Genomic DNA, 27,992 nt, shown 5'->3' with positions numbered 1-27,992 from the left:
ACATCAGCAGACACCATGGACTTTCAAACACTTCCGAAGATCAGGGACGAAGAGCGTGAGAGCAGCGTGGGATATGTCCATGGAGTCTCAGGTCCAGGTAACTGTGTGAGGGTGGTTTGTGTGGGGCAGAGACACCAGTTAGTGTACAGATATCCCCTGAGAGAGAGGGACTGAGAGACACTGGTCAGTGTACAGATATCCCCTGAGAGAGAGGGACTGAGAGACACCGGTCAGTGTACAGATATCCCCTGAGAGAGAGGGACTGAGAGACACCAGTCAGTGTACAGATATCCCCTGAGAGGGAGGAACTGAGAGACACCGGTCAGTGTACAGATATCCCCTGAGAGGGAGGGACTGAGAGACACCGGTCAGTGTACAGATATCCCCTGAGAGAGAGGGACTGAGAGACACCGGTCAGTGTACAGATATCCCCCTGAGAGAGAGACTGAGAGACACCGGTCAGTGTACAGATATCCCCTGAGAGGGAGGGACTGAGAGACACCGGTCAGTGTACAGATATCCCCTGAGAGAGAGGGACTGAGAGACACCGGTCAGTGTACAGATATCCCCTGAGAGGGAGGGACTGAGAGACACCGGTCAGTGTACAGATATCCCCTGAGAGGGACACTGTCAGTGAACTCTGTTTCTCTGTTCGGTCTCAGTTGTTGTGGCTTCCAACATGTCGGGTGCAGCAATGTACGAGCTGGTACGTGTCGGCCATGATGAACTGGTGGGGGAGATTATCCGTTTAGAGGGGGAGTTGGCCACGGTTCAAGTCTACGAAGAAACATGTATCCTTCTGCCATGCACTTTGGATCAGGGTTTCCCCCTCCACTTGGTGCTGAGGCCCACCAAGGAGCCAGGGCAGACCTTGCAGGCCACCTGGGACCTCTGACCTTGGCTTTGACCTGAGAGGGCTCCCCATGGCGGGGGGGGGGGGGGTCGATGTTTCAGTAGAGCAGTGGGAGGGTGCTGCTGGATGGGTTAGTCCACCTCCGGGACACCACTGGTTGGTTCCATTGTGCATATATCCTGTAACAACTCTGGGATCTTCCCCTGCCTGTCAATGTGCTGTCTCTGGCCTTCACCAACTCTTGAGGGGGGCAGACATTGCCTCCTGTCCTCCTGCATCCACCTCAGTGTGCAGGAGCTCGGTACATCTCACTGGGATCGTTCAACCCCTGGGTCATCCATGTTTTGTTTTATTAGTGTCAAATGTACCACTATATATTGAAAGCTTGGTCTTGCACACTGATCAAAGAGATCAGATCGTTACAGAGTGCATGGAGGTAGAACAAGGCAAAGCAGTAACTGCAGAATAAAGTGTAACAGCTACAGAGAGAGTGCAGTGCAGGTAATACGGTGCAAGATCAAAATGAGGTAGATTGTGAGGCCGAGAGTCTATCTTATTGTACAAGGAAGCCTTGAATTAATCAATTAATTTATTTATCGATCGTCATTATCATCATTATGTGTTGTGTTGTATGACGTCAGCGATCGTGGTCTTTCCGGGACCGTGACTGTCCTTGTCAAATTTTTTCTACAGAAGTGGACTGCCATTGCTTTTTCTGGGCAGTGTCTTTACAAGATGGGTGAGCCCAGCCATTATCAATTTTGTTCAGAGATTGTCTGCCTGGCGTCAATGGTCGCGTAACCAGGACTTGTGACATGGACCGGCTTCTCATACGACCATCCACCGCCTGCTCCCATGGCTTCCCTTGACCCTGACCGGGGGGGGGCTAAGCGGAACTACACTTTGCTGAGGGGGAGGAGCACCTTACACCTCCCTTCAGCCCTTCGAGCTGTGACGCCCCAGCAATCCCCCACAGCCCCAGTTTAACCACAGGATGATTTACAGTAACCAATGTACCCGGTACATCGGTGGATTGTGGGAGGAAACTGTAGTCCCTGGGGAAAAGCGTAGCATTTCACGGGGAGGACGTGCAGAGAGTGCCGGATTGAACTCCAAACTCTGACGCCCCGAGCTGTAATAGCATCATGCTAACTGTTACCCTACTGTGAATAATCTGATAACGGTGGAGTGGAAACTGTCCTTTGGTTTGGTCGTACGTGATTCCAGGCTTTTGTGTCTCTTACCCTACCCAATGGAGAGGGGAGAATAAGACCATGTGATAGAGGAGCAGAATTAGGCCATTTGGCCCATCGAGTCTGCTCCAACATTCCATCATGGTTGATCCATCCAATCTCCTGCTTTCTCTCCATATTCCTTCATGCCCATTCTAATCAAGAATTCATCAACCTCTGCCTTAAATACATCCAAAGACTTGGCAAAGAATTCCACAGATTCGGCACTCTCTGCCTAAAGAAATTCCACTTTATCCGGGGATGTGCCTGTGATCTTGCTCAGCAAAAGGGTTGGGCTCCAGGCTTTGGGGTGGGATTCTAGCGATTGGCAAGCTCTGTGTAGGCCCAGTGCGAGGCCTGGGGCGGGTGAAGACTGAACCTGCTTGCAGCCATGCTCCTGAGCAAGACCCAGCTGGCGTGTCTGTTGGAGATCCAGTCCTGAGGACGGGTAAGCCCCTCTCGGTGGAACTGGGCCCCGGCATCATGGGTGCCATCTTTGACGGCATCCAGCGGCCCCTGAGTGACATCAGCCTGGAAACAGGAAGCATCTACATCCCCAGGGGCATAAACGTCCGGGCCCTCAGCACAGAGAAGATGTGGGAGTTCACCCCTGCACACGGACTCCGGGTTAGTGCGGGAGAGAATGGGAGGGGGGAGTGGGGGCAGTAATGGGTAGGATGGTGATGGGACAGAGAGGGAGGGGGAGAGGTGTGGGGAGGGTGGGTAAATGGGAAGGGAGGGTGATGATCTGGGTGGGTGGGATGAATGGACCAGCTAGGGTTGAGGGCTGGTTTCGAGGTGCCGACTCACTGAAGCCCCCCCCCCCCCGTAGGTGGGCAGTCATGTCACCGGGGGAGACGTCTTTGGCACTGTTGTGGAGAACTCCTTGATTCAGCATCGCATCCTGGTCCCCCCACCCACCCGAGGCACCGTCAGCTTCATCGCCCCACCTGGAAACTACTCCGCCAAGGTGAGGGGGGGCAGGTGGGCAGGGGGAGGGGGAGTGGGAGGTGGAAAGGTGAGAGGGGTGTTAGAGAGTGAGGTGGTTGGAGAGGGTACTGGGAAAGGGGAGAGGGTAGGCTGGTGAGGTGAGGGGGGAAGCGTGAGGGTGAATGGGTGAAGGGTGAGGTGGAATGGGGAGGGTATTAGAGAGTGAGGTGGTTAGAGGGGGTAGTGGGAAAGGGGAGAGGGTTGGGGATGAGGTGAGGGGGAAGCGTGAGGGTGAATGGATGAAGGGCGAGGTGGAATGGGGAGGGTTGCGTGTTGGGACACGTGCTGGGTTGGTGTGTTTTGGGGACCCAGAGGAAGGGCGCTGACCCCCCCCTGTCTCACCCCCCGCCCTGCCCCGTCCTGTCCCATCCCGTCTCCTCAGGACGTGGTGATGGAGCTGGAGTTCGAGGGGCAGAAGGAGCCGCTGACTTTGGTCCACCTGTGGCCCGTGCGCCAGGTCCGGCCCGCCGCTGAGAAGCTGCCCAGTTCACAGCCTCTGCTGACTGGGCAGAGGGTGCTGGACGCCCTCTTCCCGTGAGTCTGCAAACCGTTCTGGCACAGTGGCTGGGGCAGATGGGCAGGGGGGGCTGGGAGAGGGTAAAGGGGAAGGGGGAGTTGGACAGGGAGGGAGAGGGGGTGGTGTCTAGGGGAGTGGGAGGTGGGAGGTGTAGGTAGGAGAGAGGGACCAGAGGAGAGAGAGTCCGGGAGGAAAGGGCTGAGGTGGGGAGACGGGACATTGAGGTGGGGGGAGGACAGGGTTCTGGGGCTCGGGGTGGGTGGGGTTGGAGGGGGAACAAGGACCCTGGAAGTCATAGAGAACACAACGACATAGAAACAGACTGTAAGGACCATCGGATCCATGAAGGGAGGTGAGGGAGAACAGTGACCTGGGAAGGGAGGGGGAGAATAGGGATCCGGGAAGGGAGGGGGGGAGAACAGGGAGCAGGGATGGGAGGGGATCGAACGGGGGACAGGGGCCCAGGAAGGGAGGGGATCGAACAGGGATCCGGGAAGGGAGGGGGGAGACCATGGACTGGGAAGGGGGAGTGGTAGAGGACAGGGACCTGGAGGAATGGGGAGGACGCAGGCCGGGTTGGTAGAGCAGGATTCGGTTGCGGGAGATGCCGTACAAATAGCCAGAGTCTGTGATGGTGACCTTCCTGCCCCCGTTTGGCACCCACTTCCCTCCTGCAGGTGTGTGCTCGGGGGCACCACAGCCATCCCTGGCGCCTTTGGCTGTGGGAAGACGGTCATTGCCCAGTCCCTCTCCAAGTTCTCCAACAGTGACATCATCGTCTACGTGGGCTGTGGGGAGCGCGGCAATGAGATGGCTGAGGTCCTGCGTGACTTCCCCGAGGTACGCCCTCTGTAATCGGAGATGGGCAGGGGGCAAGGGTCAGGGGTCAGGGGTGCTCAGTGCCTGTGACTTGGGGTGGGGGCAGTCCAACTTGGACAGGGGTATCTGGGTCAAGTCGGGTGGTGGGAAGTGGCAGGCAGCCAGAGCTCGCGTCTGTGTTGGGCGATCTCGGATGGCACCCTAGGGTGCGGGACGGGGTGTGGGGGAGACGGGCTTGTGGGTGGGAGGTTCTACATTCGCATGGTGTGTCTTCACAGACAGAGGCCGATGTACCGCGATTGCAGGTCAGGGGCGATTTCGCACCATGGTCTTTTCGAAGGGGTGGGGGTTGTCTGGGGGGTGAAGGTGAAGGGATGAGTCTCTGGCCCCATGGTCTCCCTGCTTACCCTCTCTTCTCCCCACCCCCCACACCTCCCTGAAGCTGACTCTGGAGGTGGAGGGGAAGTTGGAGACCATCATGAAGAGGACCACACTCATTGCCAACACCTCCAACATGCCCGTGGCTGCCCGTGAGGCCTCTATCTACACCGGTCAGTGTCTTCCTCACCCCCTCTCTCCCCACCCTGATCTTCCCACCGTCTGACACCCCACCACTTCTTTCCGTCACCCCTCCCCAGCACTGATCCCCCCTTCACCTCACCTCCCACCTTCACTCCTGATCACCCCGACCTCTACCCCCACCCCGACTGCATGACCACCTCACCCATCATCCCATCATCACCACTGTCTGACACCCACTCTCCACCCCATCACCCCCACTGGCTGACCCTCATCCCCACTGTCTGACCCCCACCCCCACACCATCATCCCCACTGTCTGACCCCCACCCCATCACACCCACTGTCTGACCCCCACCCCGAACCCCATCATCCCCACCGTCTGACCCTCACCCTCCTCCCCATCATCCCCACTGTCTGACCCTCAACCCCACCCCATCACCCCCCCTTTCTCCGGCTGCCCACCTACTCCCTCCCCCTCCCCTGGCTGCCCCCCTACCCCTGCCCCTTCCCCCGGCTACCCCCCTACCCCTGACCCTTCCCCCGGCTGCCCACCTACTCCTGCCCCTTCCTCCGGCTGCCCCCCTACCCCTGCCCCTTCCCCCGGCTGCCCACCTACCCCTGCCCCTTCCCCCGGCTGCCCACCTACTCCTGCCCCTTCCTCCGGCTGCCCCCCTACCCCTGCCCCTGGCTACCCACCTACCCCTGCCCCTTCGCCCCGGCTGCCCACCTACCCCTGCCCCTTCCCCCGGCTGCCAACCTACTTCTGCCCCTTCCCCCGGCTGTATGACCCCAAAACTCTACCTTGTCCCACAACCCTCCAACTTGGCCCCTCCTGCCCTCCCCTCCAATGTCCCTTGCCTCCTGTCCTCCCATGCTCTCTCACACTGTCCCAACGAGCCTGATGCCAAATGCCTGCTGATCTCCCCCTCCCTCATTCTGTGCTCCCCACACCTCTATATCTATACCCCTTCTCATCTCTCTCACCCATCTTGAGTCTTGCCCATCCCCTGCCCCACAATCTCTCTACTTCCCCTGCTCTAATTGTCCCGATTCCATCACTCCCCAATCCCCACCCTCTCCACATGCAAAACCCCCTCTCACTTCACATCCTCCCCACTCACTCCTCTCTCACCCCCTCCCACCCTATGCTCTCCCCACTGCCTCTGCCCGATGCCCCCTTCACCCCTCCGTCTGCAGGTATAACCATCTCGGAGTATTTCCGTGACATGGGTTACAACGTCAGTATGATGGCGGACTCCACCTCCCGCTGGGCTGAAGCTCTCCGTGAAATCTCTGGTCGCCTCGCTGAGATGCCTGCAGGTAAGTAACGAAGGTTAGGAGGGGCCAGACCAAAACCATCTAATCTTCCCAGGGCACGGGTCAGACACAGAGTGAGACTCCCACTACACTATCCCATCACACACTCCCAGGACACGGGTCAGACACAGAGTGAAGCTCCCTCTACACTGTCCCATCACACACTCCCAGGACACGGGTCAGAGTGAAGCTCCCTCTACACTGTCCCATCACACACTCCCATGACACAGGTCAGACACAGAGTGAAGCTCCCTCTACACTGTCCCATCACACACTCCCAGGGCCCGGGTCAGACACAGAGTGAAGCTCCCTCTACACTATCCCATCACACACTCCCAGGACACGGGTCAGACACAGAGTGAAGCTCCCTCTACACTGTCCCATCACACACTCCCAGGACACGGGTCAGAGTGAAGCTCCCTCTACACTATCCCATCACACACTCCCATGACACAGGTCAGACACAGAGTGAAGCTCCCTCTACACTGTCCCATCACACGCTCCCAGGGCCCGGGTCAGACACAGAGTGAAGCACCCTCTACACTGTCCCATCACACACTCCCAGGACTTGGGTCAGACACAGAGTGAAGCTCCCTCTACACTGTCCCATCACACACTCCCAGGACACGGGTCAGACACAGAGTGAAGCTCTCTCTACACTGTCCCATCACACACTCCCAGGACACAGGTCAGACACAGAGTGAAGCTCCCTCTACACTGTCCCATCACACACTCACAGGTCAGACACAGAGTGAACTTCCTTCTACACTGTTTTTTAATCCCCCTCTCCCTCCCTCTCTGACGCACTCTGGGTTAAGGATAGACGCAGAGGAAAGCTGCTCTACACATTCCCAGGACAGGGGAAGCTCCTTTTACACTGCACTCTCCCTCTCTGACACATTCTCTCTCTCTCTCTCTCTCTCTCACACACACACACACACACACACACACAGTTCCTCTCCCCTCTCACTCACACACTCTCTCTGTCTCGCTCTCTCCACAGACAGTGGGTACCCGGCCTATCTTGGTGCCCGTCTCGCCTCTTTCTATGAGCGGGCAGGACGGGTGAGATGCCTGGGCTGTCCGGAGAGAGAGGGAAGCGTCAGCATTGTCGGAGCGTAAGTGTGGATTGACGGGACGTGTGTGTGGGTGATAATGGGTGGGGGAAGGGGTGCGGACGAAGGGAGACTCAGAGGTGGTGTGGTGGGAGCTGGTGTTGATGCAGAGTAGATCAGGTGAGGGAGGAGGGAGGGGGTAATGGGGAGTGGGGAGGTCGTTGATTCTCTCTTCCCCTCTCTCCCATTGGACAAAGGTACAAGAGCCAGAAAGCACATCCCGCCACGCCCGGGCAGCTTCCTGTTGTCATTGGGTCTCTGGCACAATAAGACGGTCTAGAACTAGAGGTCGTGGGTTGAGGGTGAAAGTGAGGTTAAGAGGAACGAGGGGAAACTTCACTCAGAGCGGTGTGAGAGTGTGGAACAAGCTGCCAGCAAAAGTGGTGCATGTGATTTCAATTTCATTGTTTAAGGGAAGTTTGGATGGGTACCTGGATGGTGAGGGTATGGAGGGCCATTGTCCTGGGACTAGGCAGTTCAGCACGGAGTAGATGGGCTGAATAGCCTGTTTCTGTGCTGTAGTTTTAAGACCATAAGACATTGTAGCAGAATTAGGCCAGTCGGCCTATCGGGTCTGCTTCACCATTTCACCAAGGCTCAACACCAATCTCTTGCCTTCAGGGAGTAATCTTTCACTCCCTGACTTACCAAAAATATATCAACATCCGCCTTAAATGCACCCAGGGACCTGGCCTCCACAACTGCCCTTGGGAATGAATTCCACAGATTCACCAACATCCACTAGAGAAATTCCACTTCATGTCTGTTGTAAACAGAAATCCCTCTACTCTGAGGCTGTGCCTTCTGGTCTGAGACTCCCCCACTAAAGGAAACATCCTCTCCACATCCACTCTATCTCGGCCTTTCAACATTCAAGAGGCTTCAATGAGATCCCCCCCCACCCCCATTTTTCTAAATGCCTTCCATCGCTGCTCATATGATAACCCTCTCATTCCCAGAATCATTCTCGTGAACCTTCTCTGAACCCTCTCCAACGTCAGCACATCCCTTCTTCAATAAGGGCCCAAAACTGCTCACAATACTCCAAGTGAGGCCTCACCAGTGCTTTATAAAGTCTCAGCATTACATCCTTGCTCTTATCTTCTAGTCCTCTTGAAATGAATGCTAACATTGCATCTGCCTTCCTCACCACAGACTCAACCTGCAAATTAACCTTTAGGAAATCCTGCACGAGGACTCCCAAATCCCTTTGCATCTCGGATATTGGAATTTTCTCCCTGCTTAGATAATAGTCTATGCGACTATTCCCTCTACCTAAGAGCATGACCATACACTTCCCTACACTGTATTCCATCTGCCAATTCACTGCCCATTTCCTCATCTGTCTAAGTCCTTCTGTAGCCTCTCTACTTCCTCAAAACTACCTGTGCCTCCACCTATCTTCGTATCATAGAAACATAGAAACATAGAAAATAGGTGCAGGAGTAGGCCATTCGGCCCTTTGAGCCTGCACCGCCATTTATTATGATCATGGCTGATCATCCAACTCAGAACACCGCCTCAGCCTTCCCTCCATACCCCCTGACCCCCGTAGCCACAAGGGCCATATCTAACTCCCTCTTAAATATAGCCAATGAACTGGCCTCAACTGTTTCCTGTGGCAGAGAATTCCACAGATTCACCACTCTCTGTGTGAAGAAGTTTTTCCTAATCTCGGTCCTAAAAGGCTTCCCCTTTATCCTCAAACTGTGACCCCTCGTTCTGGACTTCCCCAATATCGGGAACAATCTTCCTGCATCTAGCCTGTCCAATCCCTTTAGGATCTTATAGGTTTCAATCAGATCCCCCCTCAATCTTCTAAATTCCAACGAGTACAAGCCCAGTTCATCCATTCTTTCTTCATATGAAAGTCCTGCCATCCCAGGAATCAATCTGGTGAACCTTCTCTGTACTCCCTCTATGGCAAGGATGTCTTTCCTCAGATTAGGGGACCAAAACTGCACACAATACTCCAGGTGTGGTCTCACCAAGGCCTTGTACAACTGCAGTAGTACCTCCCTGCTCCTGTACTCAAATCCTCTCGCTATAAATGCCAGCATACCATTCGCCTTTTTCACCGCCTGTAATCATCTGTAATCTTTGTAACAAAGTCATCAATTCCATCATCCAAATCATTGATAAAAAACATAAAAAGAATCGGTCCCAATACAGATCCCTGTGGTACATAAGTAGTCACTGGCATCCAACCAGAAAAGGCTCATTTTATTCCCACTCTTTGTCACTGCTTTATAGTCATAGTCATACTTTATTGATCCCGGGGGAAATTGGTTCTCATTACAGTTGCACCATAAATAATTAAATAGTAATAAAACCATAAATAGTTAAATAGTAATATGTAAATTATGCCAGGAAATAAGTCCAGGACCAGCCTATTGGCTCAGGGTGTCTGACCCTCCAAGGGAGGAGTTGTAAAGTTTGATGGCCACAGGCAGAAATGACTTCCTATGATGCTCAGTGTTGCATCTTTATCCATGCTAGAATCTTTTCTGTAATACCATGGGATCATAGCTTGTTAAGCAGCCTCATGTGTGGCACCTTGTCAAAGGCCTTCTGAAAATCCAACTACACAATGTTCTCCTTTGTCTATCCTGCTTGTTATTTCCGTAGCCTATTTTATCATGTGCCTCCAAGTACCCTGAGATCTCATCCTTAATAATCGACTCCAACATCTTCCCAGCCACTGAGGTCAGACTAACTAGTCCATAATTTCCTTTCTACTGCCTCTCTCCCTTCTTGAAGAGTGGAGTGACATTTGAAATTTTCCAGTCTTCCAGAACTATTCCAGAACCTAGTGATTCTTGAAAGATCATTACTTAATGCCTCCACAATCTCTTCAGCCACCTCTTTCAGAAATCTGGAGTGTTCACCATCTGGTCCAGGTGACTTATCTACCTTCAGATCTTAAAGTTTCCCAAGAACCTTTTCTCTAGTTATGCTTCACACACTTTAGACTCCTGACACCTGGAACTTCCGCCATACTCTGAGTGTCTTCAACAGTGAAGACTGACGCAAAATAGTTATTCAGTTTGTCTGCCGTTTTGTTGACTCCCATTATTGTCTCTCCTAGTTTTCCAGCAGTCCAACATCTTTACCTTCTTAATGACTTTTTTAGTTGCCTTCAGTTGGCGTTTAAAAGCTTTCCAATCCTCGAACTTCCCACTAATTATTGCTCTATGCCCACTCTTTGTTTCTTATGTTGGCTTTTACTTCTTTTAGCCATGAGCCGTATGCCATGTAACAAGTTTTACCTTGTTGTGCCATCTTTCCTTTAGAATACGTCTTCCTCTTTGGGATGTATATATCCTGTGACTTCTGAATTGCTTCCAGAAATTGTGGCACTCTTCACCTTTCAATTTACCTCATTATCATCTTGCACTTTATTGTTAGCTGCACTGCACTGCACTCTCTCTGTAGCTGTTGCACTTTATTCTGCACGAAGATGAGAAAACCTGCAGATGCTAGATATCCAAGCAATACAGGCAAAATGCTCAGCAGGCAGGCAGCATCAAGGAAAAGCATAAACAGTCGATGTTTCAGGCCAACATCCTTCATCAGACGGAAAATAACAGATGAGAAGTTAGAGCTCCACCTGTTTACTCTTTCCGTAGATGCTGCCTGGCCTGCTGAGTTTCTCCAGCATATTGTGTGTGTTACTTTATTCTGCATTGTTGTTGTCTGATCTCACTGTTCCGTGTAATGATGTGATCTGCATGAAGGGATGACAGGAAGCAGAGTGGCAGGGTTTCATGGGACATCGAGGGGGCAAGGTGCAGCGGGGGGTGGATGGAGTGGGCATTGAGTTCAGAGAGGAGACGCAAAAGGTGGGTAAGGACCAGTAACGGTGTGGGAAGAGGGAAGGAGAGGGTAAGGCTGAGAGTGAGCCAAGGGGAACTGTCCCTCTGTGACCCTTTATTTACCCTCCCTTCACAGAGTGTCACCCCCAGGGGGGGATTTCTCGGACCCAGTCACCGCTGCCACCCTCGGCATCGTCCAGGTGAGCAATTCCTCACTCTTCACTGTTTCCAGCCCCTACACCCCTCCCTGTCTCTATAACCCCCCCCAGCCCCTACACCCCTCCCTGTCTCTGTAACCCCCTCCAGCCCCTACACCCCTCCCTGTCTCTGTAAACCCCTCCAGCCCCTACACCCCTCCCTGTCTCTGTAACCCCCTCCAGCCCCTACACCCCTCCCTGTCTCTGTAACCCCCTCCGGCCCCTACAGCCCTCCCTGTCTCTGTAACCCCCTCCAGCCCCTACACCCATCCCTGTCTCTGTAACCCCCACCGGCCCCTACACCCCTCCCTGTCTCTATAACCCCCTCCAGCCCCTACACCCCTCCCTGTCTATGTAACCCCTTCCAGCCCCTACACCCCTCCCTGTCTCTGTAACCCCCTACACCCCTCCCTGTCTCTGTAACCCCCTTCAGTCCCTACACCCCTCCCTGTCTCTGGAACCCCCTCCAGCCCCTACACCCCTCCCTGTCTCTATAACCCCCTCCAGCCCCTACACCCCTCCCTGTCTCTGTTACCCCCTCCGGCCCCTACACCCCTCCCTGTCTCTATAACCCCGTCCAGCCCCTACACCCATCCCTGTCTCTGTAACCCCCACCGGCCCCTACACCCCTCCCTGTCTCTATAACCCCCTCCAGCCCCTACACCCCTCCCTGTCTATGTAACCCCTTCCAGCCCCTACACCCCTCCCTGTCTCTGTAACCCCCTCCGGCCCCTACACCCCTCCCTGTCTCTGTAACACCCTACACCCCTCCCTGTCTCTGTAACCCCCTTCAGTCCCTACACCCCTCCCTGTCTCTGTAACCCCCTCCAGCCCCTACACCCCTCCCTGTCTCTATAACCCCCTCCAGCCCCTACACCCCTCCCTGTCTCTGTAAGCCCCTCCGGCCCCTACACCCCTCCCTGTCTCTATAACCCCCTCCAGCCCCTACACCCATCCCTGTCTCTGTAACCCCCACCGGCCCCTACACCTCTCCCTGTCTCTATAACCCCCTCCAGCCCCTACACCCCTCCCTGTCTATGTAACCCCTTCCAGCCCCTACACCCCTCCCTGTCTCTGTAACCCCCTCCGGCCCCTACACCCCTCCCTGTCTCTGTAACCCCCTACACCCCTCCCTGTCTATGTAACCCCTTGCAGCCCCTACACCCCTCCCTGTCTCTGTAACCCCCTCCGGCCCCTACACTCCTCCCTGTCTCTGTAACACCCTACACCCCTCCCTGTCTCTGTAACCCCCTTCAGTCCCTACACCCCTCCCTGTCTCTGTAACCCCCTCCAGCCCCTACACCCCTCCCTGTCTCTATAACCCCCTCCAGCCCCTACACCCCTCCCTGTCTCTGTAAGCCCCTCCGGCCCCTACACCCCTCCCTGTCTCTATAACCCCCTCCAGCCCCTACACCCATCCCTGTCTCTGTAACCCCCACCGGCCCCTACACCTCTCCCTGTCTCTATAACCCCCTCCAGCCCCTACACCCCTCCCTGTCTATGTAACCCCTTCCAGCCCCTACACCCCTCCCTGTCTCTGTAACCCCCTCCGGCCCCTACACCCCTCCCTGTCTCTGTAACCCCCTCCGGACCCTACACCCCTCCCTGTCTCTGTAACCCCCTCCGGCCCCTACACCCCTCCCTGTCTCTGTAACCCCCTCCGGCCCTACACCCCTCCCTGTCTCTTTAATCCCCTCCAACCCCTACACCCCTCCCTGTCTCTGTAACCCCCTCTGATACCTACACCCTTCCCTGTCTCTGTAACCCCCTCTGATACCTACACCCCTCCCTGTCTCTGTAACCCCTTCGATACCTACACCCCTCCCTGTCTCTGTAACCCCCTCCGGCCCCTACACCATTCCCTGTCTCTGTAACCCCCTCTGGCCCCTACACCACTCCCTGTCTCTGTAACCCCCTCCGCACCTACACCCCTCCCTGTCTCTGTAACCCCCTCCGCACCTACACCCCTCCCTGTCTCTGTAACCCCCTCTGGCCCCTACACCCCTCCCTGACTCTGTAACCCCCTCTGATCCCTACACCCCTCCCTGTCTCTGTTACCCCCTCCAGTCCCAAAACTGTGCCCTGTCTCTGTAACCCCCTCTGATACCTACACCCCTCACTGTCTCTGTAACCCCCTCCGGACCCTACACCCTTCCCTGTCTCTGTAACCCCCTCCGGCCCCTACACCCCTCCCTGTCTCTGTAACCCCCTCCGCACCTACACCCCTCCCTGTCTCTGTAACCCCCTCTGATACCTACACCCCTCCCTGTTCTGTAACCCCCTCTGATACCTACACCCCTCCCTGTCTCTATTACCCCCTCCGGCACCTACACCCCTCCCTGTCTCTGTAACCCCCTCCGGCCCCTACACCCCTCCCTGTCTCTGTAAACCCCTCCGGCCCCTACACCCCTCCCTGTCTCTGTAACCCCCACTGGCCCCTACACCCCTCCCTGTCTCAGTAACCCCCTCCGCCCCTACAACCCTCCCTGTCTCTGTAACCCCCTCCGGCCCCTACACACCTCCCTGTCTCTATTACCCCCTCCGGCCCCTACACCCCTCCTTGTCTCTGTAACACCCTCTGATAGCTACTCCCCTCTCTGTCTGTGTAAACCCCTCTGGCCCCTACACCCCTCCCTGACTCTGTAACCCCCTCCGGCCCCTATACCCCTCCCTGTCTCTGTAACCCCCTCTGATACCTACACCCCTCCCTGTCTCTGTAACCCCCACCGGCCTTTACACCCCTCCCTGTCTCTGTAACCCCCTCCGGCCCCTACACCCCTCCCTGTCTCTGTAACCCCCTCCGGCCCCTACACCCCTCCCTGTCTCTGTAACCCCCTCCAGCCCCTACACCCCTCCCTGTCTCTGTAACCCCCTCTGGCCAATACACCCCTCCCTGTCTCTGTAACCTCCTCCGATCCCAACACCCCTCCCTGTCTCTGTAACTTCCACCAGCCCCTACACCCCTCCCTGTCTCTGTAACCCCCTCCGGCCCCTACATCCCTCCCTGTCTCTGTAAACCCCACCGGCCCCTTCACCCCTCCCTGTCTCTGTAACCCCCTCCGGCCCCTACACCCCTCCCTGTCTCTGTAACCCCCTCTGGCCAATACACCCCTCCCTGTCTCTGTAACCTCCTCCGATCCGAACACCCCTCCCTGTCTCTGTAACTTCCACCAGCCCCTACACCCCTCCCTGTCTCTGTAACCCCCTCCGGCCCCTACACCCCTCCTTGTCTCTATAACCCCCTCCGGCGCTACACCCCTCCCTGTCTCTGTAACCCCCTCTGATACCTACACCCCTCCCTGTCTGTGTAAAACCCTCTGGCCCCTACACCCCTCCCTGTCTCTGTAACCCCCTCTGATACCTACACCCCTCCCTGTCTCTGTAACCCCCTCCGGACTCTACACCCCTCCCTGTCTCTATAACCCCCTCCAGCCCCTAAAGCACTCCCTGTCTCTGTAACCCCCTCTGGCCCCTACACCCCTCCCTGTCTCTGTAACCTCCTCCAGCCCCTACACCCCTCCCTGTCTCTGTAAACCCCTCCGGCCCCTACACCCCTCCCTGTCTCTGTAACCCCCTCCGGCCCCTACACCCATCCCTGTCTCTGTAACCCCCTCCGGCCCTACACCCCTCCCTGTCTCTGTAACCCCCTCCGGCCCTTACACCCCTCCCTGTCTCTGTAACCCCCTCCAGCCCCTACACCCCTCCCTGTCTCTGTATCCCCCTCTGATACCTACACCCCTCCCTGTCTATGTAACCCCCTCCGATAACTACACCCCTCCCTGTCTCTGTAACCCCCCTCCGGCCCCAACACCATTCCCTGTCTCTGTAACCCCCTCCGGCCCCTACACCCCTCCCTGTCTCTGTAACCCCCTCCGCACCAACACCCCTCCCTGTCTCTGTAACCCCGTCCGCACCTACACCCTCCCTGTCTCTGTAACCCCCTCCGCACCTACACCCCTCCCTGTCTCTGTAACCCCCTCTGATACCTATTCCCCTCCCTGTCTCTGTAACCCCCTCTGATACCTACACCCTCTCCCAGTCTCTGTAACCCCGTCCGGGCCCTACACCCCTCCCTGTCTCTGTAACCCCCTCTGATACCTACAACCCTCCCTGTCTATGTAACCCCCTCCGATACCTACACCCCTCCCTGTCTCTGCAAACCCTACTGGCCCCTACACCCCTCCCTATCTCTGTAACCCCTCCGGCCCCTACACCCCTCCCTGTCTCTGTAACCCCCTCTGATACCTACACCCCTCCCTGTCTGTATAAACCCCTCTGGCCCCTACATTCCTTCCTGACTTTGTAACCCCCTCCGGCCCCTATACGCCTCCCTGTCTCTGTAACCCCCTCTGATACCTACACTCCTCCCTGTCTCTGTAACCTCCTCTGGCCCCTACACCCTTCCCTGACTCTGTAACCCCCTCCGGCCCCTACACCCCTCCCTGTCTCTATAACCCCCTCCGGCCCTACACCCCTCCCTGTCTCTGTAACCCCCTCCGGCCCCTACACCCCTCTCTGTCTCGTAACCCCCTCCGGCCCCAACACCCCTCCCTGTCTCTGTAACCCCCTCCGGACCCTACACCCCTCCCTGTCTCTGCAACCCCCTCCGGCCCCTACACCCCTCTCTGTCTCGTAACCCCCTCCGGCCCCTACACCCCTCCCTGTCTCTGTAACCCCCTCTGGACCCTACACCCCTCCCTGTCTCTGTAACCCCCTCCGGCCCCTACACCCCTCCCTGTCTCTGTAACCCCCTCCGGCCCTACACCCCTCCCTGTCTCTTTAATCCCCTCCAACCCCTACACCCCTCCCTGTCTCTGTAACCCCCTCTGATACCTACACCCTTCCCTGTCTCTGTAACCCCCTCTGATACCTACACCCCTCCCTGTCTCTGTAACCCCTTCGATACCTACACCCCTCCCTGTCTCTGTAACCCCCTCCGGCCCCTACACCATTCCCTGTCTCTGTAACCCCCTCTGGCCCCTACACCCCTCCCTGTCTCTGTAACCCCCTCCGCACCTACACCCCTCCCTGTCTCTGTAACCCCCTCCGCACCTACACCCCTCCCTGTCTCTGTAACCCCCTCTGGCCCCTACACCCCTCCCTGACTCTGTAACCCCCTCTGATCCCTACACCCCTCCCTGTCTCTGTTACCCCCTCCAGTCCCAAAACTGTGCCCTGTCTCTGTAACCCCCTCTGATACCTACACCCCTCACTGTCTCTGTAACCCCCTCCGGACCCTACACCCTTCCCTGTCTCTGTAACCCCCTCCGGCCCCTACACCCCTCCCTGTCTCTGTAACCCCCTCCGCACCTACACCCCTCCCTGTCTCTGTAACCCCCTCTGATACCTACACCCCTCCCTGTTCTGTAACCCCCTCTGATACCTACACCCCTCCCTGTCTCTATTACCCCCTCCGGCACCTACACCCCTCCCTGTCTCTGTAACCCCCTCCGGCCCCTACACCCCTCCCTGTCTCTGTAAACCCCTCCGGCCCCTACACCCCTCCCTGTCTCTGTAACCCCCACTGGCCCCTACACCCCTCCCTGTCTCTGTAACCCCCTCCGCCCCTACAACCCTCCCTGTCTCTGTAACCCCCTCCGGCCCCTACACCCCTCCCTGTCTCTATTACCCCCTCCGGCCCCTACACCCCTCCTTGTCTCTGTAACACCCTCTGATAGCTACTCCCCTCTCTGTCTGTGTAAACCCCTCTGGCCCCTACACCCCTCCCTGACTCTGTAACCCCCTCCGGCCCCTATACCCCTCCCTGTCTCTGTAACCCCCTCTGATACCTACACCCCTCCCTGTCTCTGTAACCCCCACCGGCCTTTACACCCCTCCCTGTCTCTGTAACCCCCTCCGGCCCCTACACCCCTCCCTGTCTCTGTAACCCCCTCCGGCCCCTACACCCCTCCCTGTCTCTGTAACCCCCTCCAGCCCCTACACCCCTCCCTGTCTCTGTAACCCCCTCTGGCCAATACACCCCTCCCTGTCTCTGTAACCTCCTCCGATCCCAACACCCCTCCCTGTCTCTGTAACTTCCACCAGCCCCTACACCCCTCCCTGTCTCTGTAACCCCCTCCGGCCCCTACATCCCTCCCTGTCTCTGTAAACCCCACCGGCCCCTTCACCCCTCCCTGTCTCTGTAACCCCCTCCGGCCCCTACACCCCTCCCTGTCTCTGTAACCCCCTCTGGCCAATACACCCCTCCCTGTCTCTGTAACCTCCTCCGATCCGAACACCCCTCCCTGTCTCTGTAACTTCCACCAGCCCCTACACCCCTCCCTGTCTCTGTAACCCCCTCCGGCCCCTACATCCCTCCCTGTCTCTGTAACCCCCACCGGCCCCTTCACCCCTCCCTGTCTCTGTAACCCCCTCCGGCCCCTACACCCCTCCTTGTCTCTATAACCCCCTCCGGCGCTACACCCCTCCCTGTCTCTGTAACCCCCTCTGATACCTACACCCCTCCCTGTCTGTGTAAAACCCTCTGGCCCCTACACCCCTCCCTGTCTCTGTAACCCCCTCTGATACCTACACCCCTCCCTGTCTCTGTAACCCCCACCGGCCCCTACACCCCTCCCTGTCTCTGTAACCCCCTCTGATACCTACACCCCTCTCTGTCTCGTATCCCCCTCCGGCCCCTACACCCCTCCCTGTCTCTGTAACTCCCTCCGGCCCCTACACCCCTCCCTGTCTCTGTAACCCCCTCCGGCCCCTACACCCCTCCCTGTCTGTAACCCCCTCCGGCCCTACACCCCTCCCTGTCTCTGTAACCCCCTCCGGCCCCTACACCCCTCCCTGTCTCTGTAACCCCCTCCGGCCCCGACACCCCTCCCTGTCTCTGTAACCCCCTCTGATACCTACACCCCTCCCTGTCTCTGTAACCCCCTCTGATACCTACACCCCTCCCTGTCTCTGTAACCCCCTCCGGCCCCTACACCCCTCCCTGTCTCTTTAATCCCCTCCAACCCCTACACCCCTCCCTGTCTCTGTAACCCCATCTGATACCTACACCCTTCCCTGTCTCTGTAACCCCCTCTGATACCTACACCCCTCCCTGTCTATGTAACCCCCTTCGATACCTACACCCCTCCCTGTCTCTGTAACCCCCTCCGGCCCCAACACCATTCCCTGTCTCTGTAACCCCGTCCGGCCCCTACACCCCTCCCTGTCTCTGTAACCCCCTCCGCACCTACACCCCTCCCTGTCTCTGTAACCCCCTCCGCACCTACACCCCTCCCTGTCTCTGTAACCGCCTCTGGCCCCTACACCTCTCCCTGACTCTGTAACCCCCTCTGATCCCTACACCCCTCCCTGTCTCTGTTACCCCCTCCTGTCCCTAAACTGTGCCCTGTCTCTGTAACCCCCTCTGATACCTACACCCCTCTCTGTCTCTGTAACCTCCTCCGGACCCTACACCCTTCCCTGTCTCTGTAACCCCCTCCGGCCCCTACACCCCTCCCTGTTCTGTAACCCCCTCTGATACCTACACCCCTCCCTGTCTCTATTACCCCCTCCGGCACCTACACCCCTCCCTGTCTCTGTAACCCCCTCCGGCCCCTACACCCCTCCCTGTCTCTGTAAACCCCTCCGGCCCCTACACCCCTCCCTGTCTCTGTAACCCCCACTGGCCCCTACACCCCTCCCTGTCTCTGTAACCCCCTCCGCCCCTACAACCCTCCCTGTCTCTGTAACCCCCTCCGGCCCCTACACCCCTCCCTGTCTCTATTACCCCCTCCGGCCCCTACACCCCTCCTTGTCTCTGTAACACCCTCTGATAGCTACTCCCCTCTCTGTCTGTGTAAACCCCTCTGGCCCCTACACCCCTCCCTGACTCTGTAACCCCCTCCGGCCCCTATACCCCTCCCTGTCTCTGTAACCCCCTCTGATACCTACACCCCTCCCTGTCTCTGTAACCCCCACCGGCCTTTACACCCCTCCCCGTCTCTGTAACCCCCTCCGGCCCCTACACCCCTCCCTGTCTCTGTAACCCCCTCCGGCCCCTACACCCCTCCCTGTCTCTGTAACCCCCTCCAGCCCCTACACCCCTCCCTGTCTCTGTAACCCCCTCTGGCCAATACACCCCTCCCTGTCTCTGTAACCTCCTCCGATCCCAACACCCCTCCCTGTCTCTGTAACTTCCACCAGCCCCTACACCCCTCCCTGTCTCTGTAACCCCCTCCGGCCCCTACATCCCTCCCTGTCTCTGTAAACCCCACCGGCCCCTTCACCCCTCCCTGTCTCTGTAACCCCCTCCGGCCCCTACACCCCTCCCTGTCTCTGTAACCCCCTCTGGCCAATACACCCCTCCCTGTCTCTGTAACCTCCTCCGATCCGAACACCCCTCCCTGTCTCTGTAACTTCCACCAGCCCCTACACCCCTCCCTGTCTCTGTAACCCCCTCCGGCCCCTACATCCCTCCCTGTCTCTGTAACCCCCACCGGCCCCTTCACCCCTTCCTGTCTCTGTAACCCCCTCCGGCCCCTACACCCCTCCTTGTCTCTATAACCCCCTCCGGCGCTACACCCCTCCCTGTCTCTGTAACCCCCTCTGATACCTACACCCCTCCCTGTCTGTGTAAAACCCTCTGGCCCCTACACCCCTCCCTGTCTCTGTAACCCCCTCTGATACCTACACCCCTCCCTGTCTCTGTAACCCCCACCGGCCCCTACACCCCTCCCTGTCTCTGTAACCCCCTCTGATACCTACACCCCTCTCTGTCTCGTATCCCCCTCCGGCCCCTACACCCCTCCCTGTCTCTGTAACTCCCTCCGGCCCCTACACCCCTCCCTGTCTCTGTAACCCCCTCCGGCCCCTACACCCCTCCCTGTCTGTAACCCCCTCCGGCCCTACACCCCTCCCTGTCTCTGTAACCCCCTCCGGCCCCTACACCCCTCCCTGTCTCTGTAACCCCCTCCGGCCCCGACACCCCTCCCTGTCTCTGTAACCCCCTCTGATACCTACACCCCTCCCTGTCTCTGTAACCCCCTCTGATACCTACACCCCTCCCTGTCTCTGTAACCCCCTCCGGCCCCTACACCCCTCCCTGTCTCTTTAATCCCCTCCAACCCCTACACCCCTCCCTGTCTCTGTAACCCCATCTGATACCTACACCCTTCCCTGTCTCTGTAACCCCCTCTGATACCTACACCCCTCCCTGTCTATGTAACCCCCTTCGATACCTACACCCCTCCCTGTCTCTGTAACCCCCTCCGGCCCCAACACCATTCCCTGTCTCTGTAACCCCGTCCGGCCCCTACACCCCTCCCTGTCTCTGTAACCCCCTCCGCACCTACACCCCTCCCTGTCTCTGTAACCCCCTCCGCACCTACACCCCTCCCTGTCTCTGTAACCGCCTCTGGCCCCTACACCTCTCCCTGACTCTGTAACCCCCTCTGATCCCTACACCCCTCCCTGTCTCTGTTACCCCCTCCTGTCCCTAAACTGTGCCCTGTCTCTGTAACCCCCTCTGATACCTACACCCCTCTCTGTCTCTGTAACCTCCTCCGGACCCTACACCCTTCCCTGTCTCTGTAACCCCCTCCGGCCCCTACACCCCTCCCTGTCTCTGTAACCACCTCCGATCCCGACACCCCTCCCTCTCTCTGTAACCCTCTCCGGCCCCTACAACCCTCCCTGTCTCTGTAACCCCCTCCGCACCTACACCCCTCCCTGTCTCTGTAACCCCCTCCGGCCCCTACACCCCTCCCTGTCTCTGTAACCCCCTCCGGCCCCTACACCCCTCCCTGTCTCTGTAACCCCCACTGGCCCCTACACCCCTCCCTGTCTCTGTAACCCCCTCCGCCCCTACAACCCTCCCTGTCTCTGTAACCCCCTCCGGCCCCTACACCCCTCCCTGTCTCTGTAACCCCCTCTGGCCAATACACCCCTCCCTGTCTCGTAACCCCCTCCAATCCCTACACCCCTCCCTGTGTCTGTAACCCCCTCTGGCCCCTACACCCCTCCCTGTCTCTGTAACCCCCTCTGGCCAATGCACCCCTCCCTGTCTCTGTAACCCCCTCCAGTCCGTACACCCCTCCCTGTCTCTGTAACCCCCTCCAATCCCTACACCCCTCCCTGTCTCTGTAACCCCCTCCGGCCCCTACACCCCTCCCTGTCTCTGTAACTCCCTCCAGTCCCTACACCCCTCCCTGTCTCTGTAACCCCCTCCGGCCCCTACACCCCTCCCTGTCTCTGTAACCCCCTCCGGCCACTACACACCTCCCTGTCTCTGTAACACCCTCCGGCTCCTACACCCCTCCCTGTATCTGTAACCCCCTCCAGCCCCTACACCCCTCCCTGTCTCTGTAACCCCCTCCTGTCCCTACACCCCTCCCTGTCTCTGTAACCCCCTCCGGCCCCTACACCCCTCCCTGTCTCTGTAACCCCCTCCGGCTCCTACACCCCTCCCTGTATCTGTAACCCCCTCTGGCCAATACACCCCTCCCTGTCTCTGTAACCCCCTCCGGCCCCTACACCCCTCCCTGTCTCTGTAACCCCCTCTGGCCAATACACCCCTCCCTGTCTCGTAACCCCCTCCAATCCCTACACCCCTCCCTGTGTCTGTAACCCCCTCTGGCCCCTACACCCCTCCCTGTCTCTGTAACCCCCTCTGGCCAATGCACCCCTCCCTGTCTCTGTAACCCCCTCCAGTCCGTACACCCCTCCCTGTCTCTGTAACCCCCTCCAATCCCTACACCCCTCCCTGTCTCTGTAACCCCCTCCGGCCCCTACACCCCTCCCTGTCTCTGTAACTCCCTCCAGTCCCTACACCCCTCCCTGTCTCTGTAACCCCCTGCGGCCCCTACACCCCTCCCTGTCTCTGTAACCCCCTCCGGCCACTACACACCTCCCTGTCTCTGTAACACCCTCCGGCTCCTACACCCCTCCCTGTATCTGTAACCCCCTCTGGCCAATACACCCCTCCCTGTCTCTGTATCCCCCTCCAGTCCCTACACCCCTCCCTGTCTCTGTAACCCCCTCCAGTCCCTACACCCCTCCCTGTCTCTGTAACCCCCTCCAGTCACTACACCCCTCCCTGTCTCTGTAACTCCCTCCAGTCCCTACACCCCTCCCTGTCTCTGTAACCCCTCCCTCCCCTACACCACCCCTATCTCTGTACCCTTCTTGTGCCCCCTCACTGTCACTCAGTGATACCCTCACTGCTCTTGACACTCTGTTTTGTTGTACTGCTCCCCCGCTCTCTCTGACCCTGAGCTCTGTGTTCCTGTCATTTCCCATGTGCAGACAGACGGGCAGAGACTCCTGCCTGACAGACTCTGCATTGTTGTCTACAGCCCTGTCTCCATTCCGGGTTGAGATTGGATTTTCAACCCTTGGGCGTCGAAACTACAATTTGTGGTGAAGCTCTAAGTGGCTGTTTACTTCATCCAGCTGTCCCACCCCGTCCCGTCCCGTCCCGTCCCGTCAGTTCCCGACTCGCCCAGTACCATCCCATCCCATTAACACTATCAGGATCCCGGGCCGGTCCCTCACTGAGGGCTGAGGGAGGAACTGTGAGGGAATGCCTCTTTGTGGTAGGGGAGGTGAGATATCCTTACACTGAGAAGGAGGTGGTGAGGGAACACTGCACTGTGGGTGTGACGGAGGGTGGGGTTGGGGAGGGAGCTTCACACTGTGGCATGGGACGTGAGTAAGTGCTCTGCTTGTGCTGGGGCGGTGAGGGATCTGTGCATGGGCAGTGAGGGAGCACCTTGCTGAGGGAGTGTTGGGAGGTGATAGGAGAGGTTCATTATGTGGGAAGAGGCTGTCCGAGCCCCTTTGAGTTTGCCTGTACACTTCCCACTGTGTGGGGGGCGGGGGTGAGGGAGCTCCCCATGGTAGGAGGAGTGACGAGTGGTGCCTGCACTGTGGAAGGGTCAGTGATGAAGCTCCACTGTCCTCCCATTGTGGGAGGTGATGAGGGAGCTCCCCACTGTGCTGGGAGAAGTGAAGGATCTCCCCACTGTGGGAGGAGTGGTGAGGGAGCTTCCTGCTGTGAGAGGAGAGATGAGGGAGCTGCCCTCTTCGGGAGTGGCATAGGAAGCTCCCCGCTGTGTGCACCCGTGCAAGCCTGTGTAGGGCTCACATTTCTGGCCCTCTGCACTGCCCGTAGGTGTTCTGGGGACTGGACAAGAAGCTCGCCCAGCGGAAACACTTCCCCTCTGTCAACTGGCTGGTGAGCTACAGCAAGTACAGCCGGCTGCTTGACGATTACTACGAGAAACACTTCCCCGAGTTTGTCACTCTCCGGAACCGCGCCAAGGAGATCCTGCAGGAGGAGGAGGACCTGGCGGAGATTGTGCAGCTGGTCGGCAAGGTGAGGCGGCAGAGGGCAGGTAGGGTGGGGGGGAGGCGTGTGAGCGGGGTTAGGGAGATAGATAGTTCAGCCCATCGCATCCGTGCTGACCTTCTACCCTTACCTCGATGGTCAGGTGCAGAATCAGAACGACGTGTAGTTGCTATGTGTCACTACAGGTCTCCCCCAGCCTTCTTTGCTCCAAGGAGAACAGGCCCAGTTTCTCCTCGTAATTGAAACTCAGTCCCAGACCGCAGACCGGAGGAACTCCTCTGTACCCTGTCGAGTGCAATCGTCCTGGAGAACTCGCCACAATACTCCCAGTCTGCCCTAAACAGTGTCTGATAAAGTTGTAACGTGATGCTGCAGGTCCTTTGCTCTATCAGGTGAACATCCCTTCTGCCCTCTTCACACCTGTGCTACCTCCTGCTGGGATCCTCAGACTTGTGCACCGAGGTATCTCTGTTTTCCAACACTCCCAGGACCGACCTGTTCACGGGCTCTGCCCACCCCTTCATGCTCTCGGCTCACCTGCCTCGACTACCTTTCACTGTCCACAGACTCTGGCTGTGTGTCAGCCCCATCCTCACCTGTATCCACCCTTCACCTCCCAACACCCAACTCAACCCCTCTTCACCTGGTCACTCTCACCTTTCCACTTCCAGTCCTGATGCAGGGCCCAGACCCAAACCACTGACCATCGCCCTGCCACCACAGATGCTGCTCGAACTGCTCACTTCCTCCCACCATTCGTTTGTTTATCCAGGTCCCAGGTCTGCAATCTCCATATCGCTGTGCCCTTCCCTTAATTACATAGAAACATAGAAAACCTACAGCACAATACCACCCTTGTAATTCTCCCAGAATTCTTCATCTCCCACATCAAGATTAAATTCCACTCATCATTGCCCTGGCCAATTTATCACTGTCTAATATCAAACTACCCTCACCTTCACTGTCATGTACAGATTCTTCGATCCGCAGCATTAATAGTGTGTCTGTTTTGTGTGTGAATGTGTGTGTGTGTGTGAGGTGTTTGTGTCTGTGTCTCACTGTGTGTGTGTGTGTGTGTGTTTGTGTGTGTCTGTGTGTCTCACTGTGTGTGTGTGATGTGTGTGTCTCACTCTGTGTGTGTGTGCGCCTGTGTCTGTGTCTGTGTGTCTCACTCTGTGTGTGTGTCTGTGTCTGTGTGTGTGTGTGTGTGAGATGTGTTTGTGTCTCACTGTGTGTGTGTGTGTGTGTGTGAGATGTGTCTGTGTGTCTCACTCTGTGTGTGTGATGTGTGTGTGTGCACCTGTGTCTGTGTCTGTGTGTCTCACTCTGTGTGTGTGTCTGTGTCTGTGTGTGTGTGTGTGTGTGTGTGAGATGTGTTTGTGTCTCACTGTGTGTGTGTGTGTGTGTGAGATGTGTCTGTGTGTCTCACTCTGTGTGTGTGTGTGTGATGTGTCTGTGTGTCTCACTCTGTGTGTGTGAGATGTGTTTGTCTGTGTCTGTGTGTCTCTCTGTGTGTCTGCTCCACTTACAGTGATGCCGGGATTTGTGTCTGTGGACTCTCTTTCATTCTGAATAATATCTGTTTACTTTTATTGTTTGCATGATTTTTTCTGCACGTTGAGTGTTTAGATTAGATTAGATTATAGATTATATCTGACGGTCTTATTAATAGGTTTCTTTGTTTTGTGACCGTAAGGAAAGGAATCTCAGGCTTGTATAAAGTGTACACTAAGAAATGTACTTTGAACTTTCACTGTAAGTCTCAGTCTGTGCTTGGTGTGTCTCTGTCTCACTGTGTGTGTGCACACGTGTGAGGGAACGTTCCTTTAGAGGTGTATTTTGTCTGTGAGTGTAATTTCCTCTCCCACTCACTGACACTGTCCCACTACCCCAGGCATCCTTGGCTGAACTGGACAAGATAACTCTGGAGGTGGCCAAGTTGCTCAAGGATGACTTCCTGCAACAAAACGGACACACCTCGTACGACAGGTGGGGGCTCGACTCGTACGACAGGTGGGGGGGTCGACTCGTACGACAGGTGGGGGGGGTCGACTCGTACGACAGGTGGGGGGGTCGACTCGTACGACAGGTGGGGGGGTCGACTCGTACGACAGGTGGGAGGTCGACTCGTACGACAGGTGGGGGGGTCGACTCGTACGACAGGTGGGGGGCTCGACTCGTACGACAGGTGGGGGGGTCGAACTGTGTCACAGATCAATAGAACAGACACATCTCATATGACAGGTGGGGAGGTCGACTCGTACGACAGGTGGGGGCTCGACTCGTACAACAGGTGGGGGATCTGGTGGAGGACAGGGGAGGGGCTGATCAAACAGTGCCACAGATCAATGACGAACATCACAGTCAATCTGTCGCTCTTTTAAGTGACTCTTAGACTCTTAGAGGGTCAGGAGACCATTCAGCCCCTCTCCCTCAGTCTGTCACACAGGGTCAGGAGACCATTCAGCCCCTCTCCCTCAGCCTGTCACAAATGACAGGAGACCATTCAGCCTCTCTCCCTCAGCCTGTCACAAATGACAGGAGACCATTCAGCCCCTCTCCCTCAGCCTGTCACACAAGGATAGGAGACTATTCAGCCCCTCTCCCTCAGCCTGCCACATGGGGACAGGAGTCCATTCAATCCCTCTCCCTCAGCCTGTCACATGGGGACAGGAGACCATTCAGTCCCTCTCCCTCAACCTGTCACATGGGGTCAGGAGATCATTCAGCCCCTCTCTCTCAGTCTGTCACACGGGGATAGGAGACCATTCAGCCCCTCTCCCTCAGCCTGTCACACGGGGACAGGAGACCATTCAGCCCCTCTCCCTCAGCCTGTCACAAGGGGATAAGAGACTTCAGCCCCTCTCCGTCTGCCCTGCAGGTACTGCCCTTTGTACAAGACGGTGGGGATGCTGAAGAATATCATCGCCTTCTACGACCTGGCCTGTCACTCAGTGGAGACCACGGCCCACTCCGACAACCGCCTCACCTGGTCCCTCATCCGGGACAATATGGGTGATGTCCTGTACAAACTGAGTGCCATGAAGTTCAAGGTCAGACCCCAGTGAGGGGGGAGGGGGAAAGGGGGAGGTTGGGGGAAGGGGAAAGGGGAGAGTGGGGAGATGAGGGGGAGCAGAGGTGAGGAAGAGAGGGGGTAATGGGTGGCAGAAAGGAGGGGAGGTGGGGAGAGAGGGATGGGAAAAGGAGGAGTGTTGAGGGATGAAGGGGCAGAGGGGTGGGAAGGGGAGGGAGTGGAAAATGAGGCGTTATTAGGGAGAGGGTGGATGAAGTAGGGAGTTGGTGGGGTTGGTTTGGGAGAGGAGAGGGGTGGGGAGGGAAATGATTGCTGTGGTCTCACTCTCTGCCCACTGCTCACACCTCAGGACCCAGTCAAGGACGGGGAGGTAAAGATCAAGTCAGACTACACCCTCCTCCTGGAAGAAATGCAAAACGCCTTTCACAACCTGGAAGACTAACAGCAGTACAGGGCAGCGGCTCTGCTAGGATCGGGGCCCCCACCTCACAAACCCCCTGCTGGGATTGGGGCCCCCTCCTCATTAACCCCCTGCTGGGATTGAACTGCCACCTCACAAACCCCCTGCTGGGATTGAAGTCCCCACCTCACAAACCCCCTGCTGGGATCAGAGTCCCCACCTCACAAATCCCCTGCTGGGATCAGGGCCCCCACCTCACAAATCCCCTGCTGGAATCAAAGTCCCCACCTCACAAACCCCCTGCTGGGATCAGGGCCCCCACCTCACAAACCCCCTGCTGGGATCGGGGCTCCCACCTCACAAACCCCCTGCTGGGATCGGGGCCCCCACCTCACAAATCCCCTGCTAGGATCAAAGTCTCCACCTCACAAACCCCCTGCTGGGATCAGGGCCCCCACCTCACAAACCCCCTGCTGGGATCGGGGCCCCCACCTCGCAAACCCCCTGCTGGGATCGGAGCCCCCACCTCACAAACCCCCTGCTGGGATCGGGGCCCCCACCTCACAAATCCCCTGCTGGGATCAAAGTCCCCACCTCACAAACCCCCTGCTGGGATCAGGGCCCCCACCTCACAAACTCCCTGCTGGGATCGGGGCCCCCACCTCGCAAACCCCCTGCTGGGATCGGAGCCCCCACCTCACAAACCCCCTGCTGGGATCAAAGTCCCCACCTCACAAACCCCCTGCTGGGATCAGGGCCCCCACCTCACAAATCCCCTGCTCGGATCGGGGCCCCCACCTCACAAAGCCCCTGCTGGAAGCAGGGCCGAAAACTTGCAAACCTGCTGGATAAATAAAAGCAATGCTTCCTGACTCAATGGACACTGATTAATG

The 27,992-nt window shown here is 57.4% G+C and overlaps 1 protein-coding gene across 2 annotated transcripts; it reads left to right on the top strand.

Annotated features, from left to right (window-relative positions):
- LOC140192592 (V-type proton ATPase catalytic subunit A-like) lies at window positions 1–27,965 on the top strand. 2 transcript variants are annotated; one of them, XM_072250150.1, is made up of 14 exons: window positions 1–97; window positions 663–791; window positions 2,498–2,712; window positions 2,918–3,055; window positions 3,458–3,609; window positions 4,270–4,432; window positions 4,854–4,962; window positions 6,130–6,252; window positions 7,253–7,367; window positions 11,316–11,379; window positions 23,489–23,692; window positions 25,560–25,654; window positions 26,547–26,718; window positions 27,049–27,965. In XM_072250150.1, the coding sequence occupies exons 1-14, from the start codon at window positions 16–18 to the stop codon at window positions 27,139–27,141; spliced, it is 1,854 nt and encodes a 617-aa protein (XP_072106251.1). In that variant the 5' UTR covers window positions 1–15; the 3' UTR covers window positions 27,142–27,965. The 2 variants fall into 2 exon arrangements, with proteins under 2 accessions (XP_072106251.1, XP_072106252.1); XM_072250151.1 differs by lacking the exon at window positions 26,547–26,718.
- Window positions 27,966–27,992: the final 27 nt, after the last annotated feature.

The sequence above is a fragment of the Mobula birostris genome, unplaced genomic scaffold, assembly GCF_030028105.1.
Source record: "Mobula birostris isolate sMobBir1 unplaced genomic scaffold, sMobBir1.hap1 scaffold_1807, whole genome shotgun sequence".
NCBI classification, from domain to species: Eukaryota; Metazoa; Chordata; class Chondrichthyes; order Myliobatiformes; family Myliobatidae; genus Mobula; species Mobula birostris.
This window is presented reverse-complemented; position numbering and strand designations above follow the sequence as displayed.